Source organism: Somniosus microcephalus, chromosome 3 (assembly GCF_052327205.1).
Source record: "Somniosus microcephalus isolate GS21.2 chromosome 3, FLI_Smic_1.0, whole genome shotgun sequence".
Taxonomy (NCBI): Eukaryota; Metazoa; Chordata; class Chondrichthyes; order Squaliformes; family Somniosidae; genus Somniosus; species Somniosus microcephalus.
This window is the reverse complement of record NC_140989.1, coordinates 120,658,003-120,672,773: the sequence shown is the minus strand read 5'-3', so window position 1 is coordinate 120,672,773 and position 14,771 is coordinate 120,658,003. Positions and strand designations below refer to the sequence as shown.

Below are 14,771 nucleotides of genomic sequence, written 5' to 3'. Positions count from 1 at the left end.
GAATGCTGCTGGCCTTGGAGGACGACCTCGAGCAGCTGAGCCTAGAAGGCCCGGCTTCAGACTGAACCATCTCGGTCTGGGCTGCAGCAGTCTGGGCTAGCTGGCTGACAGGCAACAGCAAGGGAACTGGCCAAGTGGCAGGGGTGGGAGCAGGAAAGCTGTCATCCTGAGAGGACAGCAGGTTCGTGCTCCATGGAGTCACTGCCACTCCCTTGGGGCAGTGCCTCAGCAATCCTAGTAATCTGTTGGAGAACAGATTGATGGACTGCTATGATGCCCTGGACATTGGTATCCCGAGCCATGATGACAGCCTTGAGAGCTTACAAGGCAGCAGTCTGAAGTTGCACTGCAGCACTTGGACCTTTGATGTAAGCTGCTTGTGCTGTAATGCAAGCTGTGACATTGGCCATCAGACGCTGCATCATGGTGGGTTCTACAGATGTGCTGATGGAGGTGACCACCCGTTCCATGTTTGAAAGGATGAGCTCCAAGGTCTGCGCAATGCCCTGTGCCAAGTTGGTGTGGATTCTTACCCCCCCCCCCCCCCCCCATGCTCCTTGACATTGAGCGCAGGCTTTCCGGTGCACCAAGCTTTTGGTTACATACACCCATCAGCCTTCTTCTGTAGCTTGGCCCATCAAAGTCCTCATCTGATTTCTCTGCAGCAGAACTAGATTGCGACCTCACCCTCCGGCGACCTGCACGCTTGTGCCCGGTGTATCACCACATGCAGATCCTTCCTCTACTCTAGCCTAAAATACACGCATGTCAATCTCTGAGCTGATGGTTGCGAGTGATGGTGTTTGTTCATCTTCACTTTCTTCTTCTTCTTCCTCTTCATCCATTGACTTGGAAGGCTCCAGTTCTTTGGTATCTGAAATCACAAAGGGACAAGGGTTAGGTTGTGAGGGGAGAGGATAAAGTAAGATGTGCATGCTTTCACCATCTGCAGCTTCTCAGCTGAAGAGATCGAGGGAGACGGACGGTTAGGTATGCTGATACCATCATCATAGATCACTTCAGTCCGCCATTGGCTACTGCCTCAGCGATGTCCCTTCCAATGATGGCCAGCACTTGTCTCCTCACTGGGGGTTAAAACATGCAGGCGCGCTTGTCCTCCTCCAGTTCTTTGCTGCTGCCTGCTGTTATGCACCACCTTCTCCTGAAAGAAAGCAGGAAGTGTGTCAATTTTGCTTAATTTTGTAAATTTTTCCTGCAATATGTTTGGGTAATGTGACTGTCATGGTTTAATAGCTGCCATTATGTGCGAGCTGAGAGTTACGGGTGCGAGGTTTGCAACAGTGCTAATTGTGAGGGTGAGGTAAAGCTTATGAATGTTAGGATTGAGTCCTGATCGAGATTGTTGGTAGATGGGTCATGGGGGTGTAGTGAATTGAGCAGTTGGTGAGGCTAGTGGTGAATTTAGTAGCATATGCCATTTGAAGATGAACTCACTCATCTTGACAACTCGTGTGAGATCATTAAACTGTATCTATGACTGCATCTGTTCTAGGAACAGCACTCCTGGCATTGACCTCCACCACTCCGCACTGGCTGCACGCAGCAATCATTTAAAACGGCAGGCAGCATGAATTGAGCGTGGGTTAATCACGATCTGCAATCCCCACATCCATTTTCAGATCTTAGCCAATTTAACCCCTAAGAGTAATGCCCAATTTCTGAACATAAATGTTAAATAATACTTTTAACATTTCTTGAATATTTTTCCTCTTGAAATCCTAACTAAAGTAAAAAAAAAATTTAAATTAGTTTGAAATGTGTTATCATACTAATATTTAGAGACTCATTTCAATATTTATTTCTTATCACTGCCGTTAACCAGACCTCTGAGGGATTTTTTGCAGCTACACCTCCTTTTCTCAGTAACTTAATAACATTTTCTCTTTCTTCCCATATTTATTATTTTTCTCTCAACAAAAAAACTTAATTTTTGCTTAATTTTGTATATTTTTCAGCATTGTAATATTATACCTGAGGTTCGGAGCAAAGGTCCTGCAAGATAACTTTGTAGCTGAGCTTTCAACTCATTATCAGAACTATATCCTTTACTGTACTTCAACTTGATCTCTAATGGCGACTGATGTTTAGAATGCATGAAAAGAAAATCTGATTGTAATGTAACACTCGTTACTGCGGGCTATATAAAGATGCCAAGCCTGTACAAGCTTAGCATGTAATTTATGGGGTGTCTCATTTAGAGAGAATAAGGGAAATGGGATAAGGATACAGACATATTTATTTTATCCTAATTGGACAAAGAAGAAATCCTAAAGGACAGAGTTGCAGTAGAGCCTGGAAAACGGGTTGGGGGAGGTCACTCTGGTTCATTATTTGTCTGAACTATCGGTAAGAAAACTGCAGTGAGCAAAGCCTTGCAGAATAATAGTTTGATTCGGTGGTTATTTGTATGTAAACTCAATTACCACCTCCCAGTATTTGGGAAAGATGGGGGAAGGCCAAGCAAGTGAAACATTGTTGTCTTTCCTGCTGTATACAAGAATAGTTCATTGTACTTAAAATTGTCTTGTCAAGTTTCTTGTGTTGAGCCTGGCTTACTATCGGGGAGTGCAGTGTTTGATGCTGTAAGTTTTTTTTTAATACTGCAGTTCTGTGTGTTTGTTTGTCTTCCTTTACTAAGGCTACCAGCTGAATTTTTATCCTTCTATGGCCTGCTGAACTACTACCTGTATACGCTGGCATATGTTTATTCCCCTTCGAAGAATGCAGTTTATGGTATGTGAAACTTAAAGCATGCTGTGGGGTTTGACTCTGTTCGGGTGGTCTTTGAATGAACATTGCTACAGATGCAATACTGAGGATTTTTCAAAATACACACTAAGGAAGTGTGTCCAGTCGAAACAAAAATCAAATGGTTGACTTTCAGGAGAAGTTAATAATTGGGGGAATGATTAGTTTTATCAGCATGATAGTGGAACATTCATTTTGAGACTATTTGGAAGTGTGGTTACATTTCTGCAACCTTCAAAGAAAGATAAGAACTTAGTTATACAGCACAATTCATGTGCTCCGGATGTTCAAAAGCAAAATGTGATTGACCAGGAAATCAGTATAGAATTATATGCATAGATCTAAAATTTGGCTTATTTATCATAGAATAATGCAGCACAGAGGGAGGCCATTCAGCCCATCGTGCCTGTGCCAGTTCTTTGAAAGAGCTATCGAATTAGCCCCACTCCCCTGCTTTTTCTCTTTTGAAAGTTACTATTGAATCTGCTTCCACCACCCCTTTTCAGCGATGCATTTCAGATCATCATAACTCACTGAGCAAAAAAAAAATTCTCATCTTCCCCCTGGCTTTTTCGTCAATCACCTTAAGTCTGTGACCTCTGGTTACTGACCCTTCTGCCGCTGGAAACTGTTTCTTATTTACTCTGCCAAAACTGTTCATAATTTTGAACATCTCTATCGGATCACCCCTTAACCTTCTCTGCTCTCAGGAGAACAACCTCAGTTTCTCCAGTCTCTCCACATAATTGAATTCCCTCATCCCTGCTACCATTCTGGGAAATCTCCTCTGCACCCTCTCCAATGGCTTGACATTCTTTCTAACTGAAATTAATTAATTTTGCAGGAACTGTGTCTATTTGGATAGTGGGGTATAGAAACTGTCCAGATATTAAAGATAGAAATTATTTGCTTACTAGTTGTTGGAATGATAACTAATATTATAGTTCTAGCACCAAATAACCTATTGTTAGAGCAGTATTTATCCAGAGTTTATTCCACAGGCACAGTTGTGTTGCAGAAGTAACATCTAGTTACAGACCTTTACAATGTCACTGAACCTAGTTAACTGAATAGAGGGTGACCGCGCTAGTAGTTAGTTAAGTACAAGTTGTAATGTCCATCAAGGGAAGGGGGCTTGAAAGAAGCCTGACTTTCATTTTCCCCAAGGAATGTCACCAGTTCCCCTCCCTGGGACTACAGAAACTGAGGTTATTCTTAGAGCAGATAAGGCCAAGAGGAGATTTGATAGAGATGTTTAAAATCATGAAGGGCATAGAGTAAAATCATAAGAGTAAATAAAGAGAAACTGTTTCCAATGGCTGAACGGTCGATAATGAGGGCACAGATTTAGGGTGATTGGCAAAAGAACCAGAGGCGACATGTAGAATTTTTTTTTACGTAGTGAGTTATGAGCTAGAATGCACTACTGGATAAGTAAAAATTATGCTCGGTTATGGGGAAAGTTCAGGGGTATGGGACTAATTGGATAGCTTTTTCAAAGAGCCGGCACAGGCACGATGGGTTGAATGGCCTCCTTCTGTGCTGTATCATTCTATGATTTAACAACACAGTAAAACGTTCAGCTAAGGGTTTAAATATAACTTTTCTCTGCAGCATCACCAAGAATAGTAAGTCTTTGAGTACATGCACTGCGATCTGTACCAAGTATAAGTCAGAAATGCTAGCCTATCCAAATTGAACAATTTTGAAATTCATTTTCAGATAAGCCTTTGTGGAGAAAATTATTTTACTAATATTTTCTCTCCTTAGAATCCCAGCTAAAGGATAACCCAGCCTTTTCCATGTTAAATGATTCTGATGATGATGTGATTTATGGGTGAGTTAAGTGATGTCATGGTTTAAGACCATAAATGGTTTTATTATTAACAACCATGTCATTCTTCATCTTGCATTTGTGTTGCTGTTTTCCTAGAGGCTGGTATTCTTCCCACTTGGCTCCAGATAACTCTGCAAACAAAGGCACAGTGGTCCTAGCTGGGTTATTAGCTCTCTGCTGGAAGGTTGCATGGTCTTAACTGTTTTAAGATGCACACTTGGGAGCCCATATACTTCTCAGTAGTTTGGTTTGGAGATACTCAAGCCAATTGGTTCCTGCTAATTTCTTTTAGGAGTGTAAAGTTTTAATTCTGGCGGCTCTCACGGACGATTGGAAGATGATTAATTTCCTGTTCAGCCTCTTCAGGCAATGTACTGAAAGTTGCGCAGTGCTTCTAAGGGACTGTCTTGGAGTGTGTTTTCCAGCCAGTGCTTTTTTTTTTTGCAAATGTGATGTTGACAGATAGGCTTGCCTGGGGATTCTCTGCATCTTGAGCAATGGGCTAGGGCTAGCCTGTGGGATAAGGGAGTGGATGCCTCCAAATGCAGTATTGTGTCTCTGCATAAGAGGATCTGGAAGATATTAAGGACAACTGCCCCAATTGTTGGTTCATATCACTACCTGTTCTGTTGAATGCTTGTACATAGTTCTTGGGTTCATGCTGAGAAAGGGTGAAAGGCGCATTGGCCAGTCTTGTTTTTTCTTCAATAAGTGTGTAGCTTAACCTTTTGGGAGTATAAGATGTATCCGAACAGTTCTCCTTCATGGTTCAGATCTTCAACAGAGAAGTGTTTCCTTTGTCCCATGTGAAACACCCAGGACAAGCTTAGCCAGGCTGCAGTAATACAGGTCGTCTCTGATGATTGACAGTCAGCAGGTTCACTGATTGATCGGGAGGGATAGGCTTGTCATTAGAGGCTGGTATTCTTCCCACTCGGCTCCAGATAACTCTGCAAACAAAGGCACAGTGGTCCTAGCTGGGTTATTAGCTCTCTGCTGGAAGGTTGCATGGTCTTAGCTGTTTTAAGATGCACACTTGGGAGCCCATATACTTCTCAGTAGTTTGGTTTGGAGATACTCAAGCCAATTGGTTTCTGCACATGTCAAATATACAACTGACCAACTAAAAGTTTCTTGGCAAATGTGGTTTGAGACATGAAGTACCAAGACATTTCACAAGGTTTATTGAAATGGCACAAAATATACCCATTAATCCACTTTGATCATTTGAACCAACGTTTTTGAAAGTTAAAGTTTTTTTTCAGTAACTTTGGACTTTTCCCTGTTAGGAGTGATTATGAAGAAATGCCTCTACAAAATGGTCGTGCCATTAAATCAAAGTATCAGGATGAGTCTGACAGTGACTGAAGAACATCTTCAGAGGACTAATCGTTACCAAGGGCGCGTACACTTTGCTGAATTCTGAAAATGGATGGATGGAACTGAATTTTCTTTGAAATATTTTTCATGTCACCATCCTCTTATCTAGTTCACTTTCTGTAACTAAAGTCCCCTCATGGTAACTTTACAAGTAAATATTTAACCGTCTCATTCGCCGAGCACCTCATCTTGCAGTTCTGTCCTCATTCAGTACCTTCTGATTTCTGAGCAGAGGAAGGAACAGACTGGGTGCTGAAGATGAGGTTTATTTTTTCTTCCACAAGGGAAAAAGGGGAGTATACAGTTTTATTTTATCAGAAACCAACTCATTTAAGCTTCTAAAACCATTTGTACCTTGTGAACAAGTGTAATGCCATGAATGTTTGTCATGAACCTATTTTTAGGCGAGATACTATATACAAGGTGATGAGAGCTCTGAGGCAGGGTAAAGGTGTAACATTTTTAAAGCAAAAATTAGGGTGCTGTTTACAAACAAGTTTATTTGAAACAGTTTTATCATCAAAGAAGTCTTAAACAAAATAAGTTGAGCAGCAGATCAGGGGCTGAAATTCTAGTCCCTGCCAATATTAGCACAAAAAGCAGACCCGAGTGTAAAATGTTCCACTTTACAAAGTGGCATCTATTTTTTTTAAACTAATATTAATGAAGACTGGAATTTCAACCTCCATTTTAGTTCATGCTACTTTTAAAATATGATGAGGCTGTGTATTGTACTTTTGTTAAAGAAGATTACAGTGCCACAGTTTGGGGGCTGATATCTGCAAGGAAACCGCAATAGTTCATTTGCTCTGATCATGTTATTGCAGCTAGTTACTGTTTCCAGGGCTTTTTCTAACTACACCAATAAGAATCAACCTCCACTGCCCTCTGATAGTAACCCTTTGATTATTGACACATCTTGGGAAGTTTCTGTCTCCCTGGGCTGATTGGTTGGTTTTTTTCATGTGTGATGTGTACTTAATATTACAGTAATACATTTACTCAAACTTTAGGAAGTGTTATTGCTGTAATATTAACTCTGTTCCTAAACTAAATATGGAAAATAAAAATTGTAAATACTTTATTTCTCTCCTCCCTATTTCTATCTCCTGCATCCCGCAATTCTCTCTTGTCTTAATGCAATTGTTACTTTATCCTACCTAATTAAACCTATTCTATTTTTCCTCATTTTTATCCCCGTAAAAATGTTTCTAAACTTTTGCTTCTGTTGGAAACTACAGCATTTGCCAGTGTCCAGCCTCTTCGCCCTTCCAGGCATCAACTGGTAACAAACAGAAATAGTTTATTTAAAGATGAAAAGAAAGAAAGTCTTGCATTTATATAGCACCTTTCATGAGCTCAGGACATTCCAAAGCACTTTACAGACATTAAGTACTTTTCCTTTGAAGTGTTGTAAGGTAGAAAACGCTGCAACCAATTTGAGCACAGCAAGCTCCCACAAACAATAATGTGATAATGACCAGATAATCTGGTTTTAGTGATGTTGGTTGAGGGATAAATATTGGCCAGGACACCGGGGATAACTCCATTACTCTTCAGTATAGTGCCATTGGATCTTTTACGTCCCCCTGAGAGAGCAGACGGTACCTCGGTTTGACGTCTCATCCGAAAGACAGCACCTCTGACAGTGCAACACTCCCTTAGTACTGCACTGGAGTGTTGGCCTAGAATTTTGTGCTCAAGTCTCTGGAGTGGAACGTGAACCCACTCCAACTGACTCAGAGGCGAGAGTGCTACCAACTGAGCCATGGCTGATAACACTATCATGTCACTCGTGTGATACTGAGAGTCTCCAAGTTTTGGTCGTGTATATAAGGTACACCAACACAATAGATATGGGAATGAAGATAAGTACAATGCAATTAACATGAATTTAATGTTTCTTGGACTATACCCTAAGAAAGGAAGAACTTGTGTTTATAATGCAACTTTCCTGTCTGGACATCCAAAAACACTACATAGAATCATACTTACAGGACAGAAGGAGGCCATTCGGCCTGTCATGTTTGTGCTGGCTCTTTGAAAGAGCAGTCACGCTTAGTTCCACATCCCTGCTTTTTGTCTGTAACCCTGTAAGTTCCTCATCCTCAAGTACCTGTCCAACTCCCTTTTTAAAATTATTTATGGAAATCTGCTTCCACCACATTTTTAGGTAGAGCATTCCAGATCTGAACAACTGAGTGAAAAAATTTCTCCTCCCCTCTAGATCTTTTGCCAATAATTTTAAATCTATGACCTCTGGTTATTGACTCACTTGCCGGGAATAGCTTTTCTCCATCTACTCTTAGAGATTTTCAAGATGATGACCGGTTCTGCTATTAGGTCACCTCTTCTCCTTTTCAGTTCCAAGGAGAACAGTCCTAACTTTTCTAACTTCTCATTACGGAAGTCTCTCATCCCTGGTAAACCTCCTCTGTACACTTTCTAAGGCCTTTTTACATCTTCCTGAAGTGTGGTGCCCAGAATTGTCCGCAATACTACAGCCGAGGCCTAACCAGTGATTTATAGAGTTCTAGTATGATCTCCTTGCTTTTACCCAAGTAACCCATATACTTTATACCTTATCAACTTGCCCTGCCACTTTTTAAGGTCTCTCTGCTCATCTACACTTTTCAAAATCGTGCCATTTAATGTACACTGTCTTTCCATATTAGTCCTCCCAAAGTGCATCACTTCACACTTCTCTGCATTGAACTCCATCTGCCCATTTCACCATCCTGTCAGTCATCCTGAAGCCTATAACTATCCTCATCACTATCTACTGCTTTGCCAAGTTTTGTATCATCTGCAAACTTTATAATGCTGCTCCCACACCTGAGTCTAGATCAATTATAAAAATTGGAAAGAGTAATAGACCCAAAACTGACCCTTGGGGAACACCAGTGCAAACCACCTCCCAGTCTGAAAAACATCCATTCACTACCACCCTTTGCTTCCTGTCACTGGGCCAATTTGTATCCCATACCGCCACTTTCCTCTTAATTCCACGGGCTTCCATCTTCTTAATAAGCCTCCTGTGTGGTACTTTGTGAATGCCTTCTGAGAGTCCATATATACAACATCTACTGCACTACCTTGATCAACCTTCTGTTACCTCCATTAAAGAATTCAATCAAGTTAGTCAGACATGATTTACCTTTTAACAAATCTATGCTGGCTCTCCTTGATTAAACCATGCCTTTCCAAATGAAAGTTTATTTTGTCCCTTATAATGGTTTCCAATAATTTCCCCACCACCAATGTTAGGCTGACTGGCCTGCAGTCCTGGTTTATCCCTCTCCCCTTTCTTCAACAGTGGTATAATATTAGCAACACTCCAGTCCCCCGGCACTATTTTTTCCAATGAGTATTGGAAGATTGTGACGAATACCTCTGCTATTTCTACCTTTTGCTTTCAGCAATCTAGGTTGCATTCCATCTGGACCAGCTGACTTACCAACTTTCAGTTATGCTAATCTTTTTAGTACACCTTCTATTGTTATCCTGTCCATAGTTTCCCTTTCCTCTTTTAGAGTGACCATCACATCATCTGCTTCCTTTGTGAAGACGGATGCAAAGTACTCATTTAATACTTTTGTCATGTCCTCTGCCAAGACAACGGCTACTAAACAAGTGCCCTCTGGTATCCCTGGGGTGTGACAATGGACAATACCCGGGCAAGTAAATTGATCCATGAGAATTGAGGGGCTGAAACATTGTTTACTTCGTTTCTGGAATCTGTACAAGTGCAATCCCTCCTTACTCTTCTTCTACTGCAGTTCTCTCTAGTTGCTCTGCTCCCCTCAAGTTATGTTTACAAGCCTTAATTGGCTACTAATCATAGAATGGTAAAATAGTACAGTACAGAAGGAGGCCATTCGGCCCATTGAGTCTGCACCGGCTCTTTCGAAGAGCAATCCAGTTAGTCTCCATGCCCTGCTCTTTCCTCATATCCCTGCAATTTTTTCTCAATATTTATCAAGTTCCTTTTTGAAAGCTTCTATTAAATCTTTATCCAACACCACCACCACCCTATCAGGCAGTGCATTCCAAAATAGTTTTTCCTTATGTCGCCTCTGGTTCTTTTGTCAATCGCCATATTCAATGCTGAATACCGGTTTGAGAGTGCCACACTCCCGGAAGATTCCTGCACTGCCTGCCTCTTCCTACACTCCCAGGTGGCCACCCTCTTGCTATTCTGAACTTTAGCTGGCTGTGGGGTGACTAGCTCCTGGAACCTGTGATCCAGGAAACATTCAGCCACCCGTATGCCGTGCAGTGAATCCAGCTGCCCCTCAAGCTCAGAAATCCTCAGCTTGAGTTAGAGCAGCTAGAGGCACTTCCTGCACACGTGGGCCTCCGGGACACATGAAGCATCCTGAAGTTCCCACATGGCGCAGTAATTGCAGGCTAATGAACAGAAATACACATTTATAATGGATTTTACCCAATCAGGGACGAGGTACAAGAAAAGAAAGTGGTGTACTAAAATCCAGATAAACACATATCAGTTTCATTATTGCCATTAGAGTATTTTTGTCTTTTTTAAATCCTTAATTTTTAGTTACTGCCTCATTCATTGACTTTGGAGCACCAGAATGTTTACTGGATAACGTTTTTCTAAAGTATATTTTTTTATTAATGTCAACCAATAGGAACCATTTTGATCCTTGCCTGTAATCTAAATGCCCTGTTTGTTCTGTTGAATTCTGTTTGAATCATTGGCTGGTTTCAGTTGCCGGGTAATATTTCGTGGTATTTACAAAGTAAGCTAGCCAGACCTTCTCGAAGGTATATGTAAATCACTGCTTGAATGTTTTTTTAAATGTTCCTATTTGATGAACTATTTTCTCTCCTGTTTAGTCCAACTCCATTCCGAATGCCATGTAATACTCCCCATAGTCAACTTCTGCACTATTCTTGGTCCCGTTCCTAGGAGAGGTACAAATATGCCCTTGGTTGACTTGACTGGATTTTTTTTCTCCTCTGCCCATGTGGTCACAGAAGACCAGGAGCTCAGTTTGTGAAAGGGCACAAATTCTTAATGTGTTACTTAAATGTCTCAGAACTAAGTGTCTGCCCGTTTGAGAACTTTGTTTGTCTCCTATCCTCATCTGCCATAATTCAATAAAATGTCAATGAGCATGCAATAGGTGTTGGGTAACACTGTCCTTGCATATGCATTTAGAAGAAACTTAGAAATATTACTTCCAATTTAAAGCAAAAATCTAATGCCTGTGACTCTACTGTAATGGGGAAGTGCATCACTTTTGATGACCAGTATCTGTCTCTTAGGCAGTCCTCGGGGCAGCACCATGTGTTGGACTCCAGGATTTGGAAATAGACAGTGGAATTCCAGATTCAAGCACTCTTCATTCTAAATCTAACCCTATTCACGTTCTATGTGACACATTAATGACCAAAGTGGTTAATAGTTGAACACTGCTAATCCCAACCTGTTATAACTGAACACAGTTTGGACTAGTGATTTGGACCCAATTGCAATTCATTACTCACACTACTCCTTCATTTTCTTTAGAACCATCAGCTCTCCTTCATATGAATTTTTTTTTTAAGAAAGGGGTCACTGCATCCAATGGAGACGCTCTCTCCCCTTCCCCATTAAGACACCCTTTGGCAAGGTTGTTGTCGCTTGCAGTATGTGGAGGGATGGACACCAGCCTTCATTTAAATGCAGTGTTGGAGCCAGACCGCTTGGAATTAAGCAGCATATTTTAAATTACCTCCCCAATATAAGTAACATTATACAAGTTTTGTGCATAAAACAGTGCTAAACTGATGGCTTTTTGTTTGCAAATCAAATCAATTCCTTCTGCTCAATAAATGTTTTTTTTACAGACACCACGACAATACACTCCGAGCTTAGCAATAAATATTTGCAGCCAAGTGAACTCCGTTGGGGGAATGAGAGTTGTGGCATTGAGCTCAGTCTTCCTATGTCGGTTCCGAAGAACCAGAGTGCTATTACCCATATTTATACTCCAAAATCACAACGTTTTTACAATCATGTAACGTTAAGTTGAAACAGTTATCATACAAAGACCCCTTTGCACAGAATTGCATAACTGTAAGCAGATACATTAGGCTGAACAAAGTGATTTTGACAAGGAACGGGTTCAAAGGTTTGTGTTCAATAACTTCCCACTGAAGCAAAGGTGCATAGCAGTATTAAGCTGGCAATTCTTGCACAACCATTTATGATTGTTTTGCTTAAGCTGGCTGCAGGGCCCATGCTGCACAACCAATTAATTATTTTGAAGTGTAGTGACTGTCGTTATGTAGACAAACATGGCAGCCAATTTGTGCACAGCAATGAGATAAAATGACTCAATAATGTGTTATAGTGATGTTGACTAAACGATAAATGTGACCTGGACTCTAGTAAAACTAATACAAAAGCAAAATACTGCAGATGCTGGAAATCGGAAATAAAAACAGAAAATGCTGGAAATACTCAGCAGGTCAGGCAACATCTGTGAAGAGAGAAATAGAGTTATTGTTTCAGGTCGATGACCTTTCGTCCGAGGAATGGACACCAGTTAAGCCTCTGACAAAAGGTCATCGACCGGAAACATTAACTCTGTTTCTCTCTTCACAGATGCTGCCTGACCTGCTGAGTATTTCCAGCACTTTCTGTTTTTTATTTTACCCTGCTTCTCTTCGAATGATGTCATGGGATTTTTTACTTCCAACTGAGCAGGCAGACGGGATCTCAGTTTAATGGTTCATTCAAAAGCTGGTGCTTCCAGTAATGTAGTACTCCCTCAGAATTGTACTGAAGTGCCAATTTAGATTGTGCTGGAGTGAGACTTAAATCCACAACCTTCTGACTCAAGAGGTGAGAGTGCTACCAATTAAGCCAAAGCTGGCTAATATGTGAAGTGTGCAAATTAGTGAGCTGTGAATCAATGGGGATTAGAAGATTGATGTCAGCTGAGACTATTGCATTCAGCTTGCAAGTTATCATTACAGTGGGGAAAACTGGGCACAAGTGGCACTAATCAGTGTAAAATAAATAGTGGGAGCCAGGATTGGAATTGCTCTTTAAATAGGAAGAATAGGAAATAGGAGTGGATGCATTGGTTGTAATCTTCCAAAATTCCCTAGATTCTGTAAAGGTCCCAGCAGATTGGAAAACCGCAAATGTAACACCCCTATTCAAGAAAGGAGGGAGACCGAAAGCAGGAAACTATAGGCCAGTTAGGCTAACATCTGCCATTGGGAAAATACTGGAATCCATTAGCAGGATATTTAGAAAATCATAATACAATCAAGCAGAGTCAACATGGTTTTATGAAAGGGAAATCGTGTTTGACAAATTTATTAGAGTTCTTTGAGGATGTAACAAGCAGGGTGGATAAAGGGGAACCAGTAGATGTGTATTTGGATTTCCAAAAGGCATTTGATATGGTGCCACATAAAAGGTTACTGCACAAGATAAGAGCTCATGGTGTTGGGGGTAATATATTAGACTGGATAGAGGATTGGCTAACTAACAGAAAACAGAGTCAGGATAAGTGGGTCATTTTCAGGTTGGCAAACTAACTAGTGGGGTGCCACAAGGATCAGTGCAGGGGCCTCAACTATTTACAATCTATATTAATGACTTGGATGAAGGGACTGAGTGTACTGTAGCAAAATTTTTTGCTGACGATACAACGATAGGTGGGAAAGCAAGTTGTGAGGAGGACATAGAGTCTACAAAGTGATATAGATAGGTTAAGGGCAAAAATTTGGTAGATGGGAGTATAATGTGGGAAAATGTGAGGTCATCCACTTTGGTAGGAAGAATAGAAAAGCAAAATATTTAAATGGAAAGAGACTACACCATGCTGCGGTACAGACAGATCTGGGTGTCCTCGTACATGAAACAAAAGGTTAGCATGCAGGTACAGCAAGTAATTAGGAAGGCAAATGGAATGTTGGCTTTTATTGCAAGGGATGGAGTATAAAAGTAGGGAAGTCTTGCTACAACTGTACAGGGTATTGGTGAGACCACACCTGGAGTACTGCGTACAGTTTTGGTCTCCTTATTTAAGGAGGGATATACTTGCATTGGAGGCAGTTCAGAGAAGGTTCACTAGGTTGATTCCTGGGATGAAGGGTTGTCTTATGAGGAAAGGTTGGGCCTATACTCATTGGAGTTTAGAAGAATGAGAGGTGATCTTATTGAAATATATAAGATTCTGAGGGGGCTTGACAGGGTAGATGCTGAGAGGATGTTTCCCCTTGTGGGGGAATCTAGAACTAGGGGGCATAGTTTCAGAATAAGGGGTCGTCCATTTAAGATGGAGATGAGAAATTTCTTCTGAGGGTTGTGAATTTTTGGAATTCTCTACCCCAGAGAGCTGTGGAGGCTGAGTTGTTGAATATATTAAAGGCTGAGATAGACAGATTTTTGAACTACAGGGGAGTTGAGGGTTATGGGGAACAGGCAGAAAAGTGTTGAGGACAAGATCAGGTCAGCCATGATCTTATTGAATGGCGAAGCAGGCTCAAGGGGCCAAATGGCCTACTCCTGCTCCTATTTCTTGTGTTCTTATGAGTGCAGTGAGCAACACCTCAGGAATGTGCTCCCCTCCTCCAGTGCTGAGATACTTAATTGCTGCCCCCACCCCCATTCCCTGCTTCCACTGCCAATTTTAGCTCTTGAGCCTTATTTTTAAACCTGAGGTTTCTTGTCCCAAGGTCATTGCAGCAGTCACACCCACAAAGTCACTTTTACGTAGTCTGTGGACTAGTGTTCATTTTGAAGTTAAAGGCC

The 14,771-nt window shown here is 41.2% G+C and overlaps 1 protein-coding gene across 1 annotated transcript in view; it reads left to right on the top strand.

Annotated features, from left to right (window-relative positions):
* The window catches only part of tmem181 (transmembrane protein 181), a 54,922-nt gene extending 43,786 nt beyond the window's left edge, over positions 1-11,136 (top strand). The window contains exons 10-13 of the mRNA XM_085981540.1: positions 1,977-2,059; positions 2,665-2,754; positions 4,540-4,606; positions 5,896-11,136. Of these exons, the coding sequence (XP_085837666.1) occupies positions 1,977-2,059; positions 2,665-2,754; positions 4,540-4,606; positions 5,896-5,974 (319 nt within the window). The 3' untranslated portion in view covers positions 5,975-11,136. The remainder of the gene's footprint in view (positions 1-1,976; positions 2,060-2,664; positions 2,755-4,539; positions 4,607-5,895) is intronic.
* Positions 11,137-14,771: the final 3,635 nt, after the last annotated feature.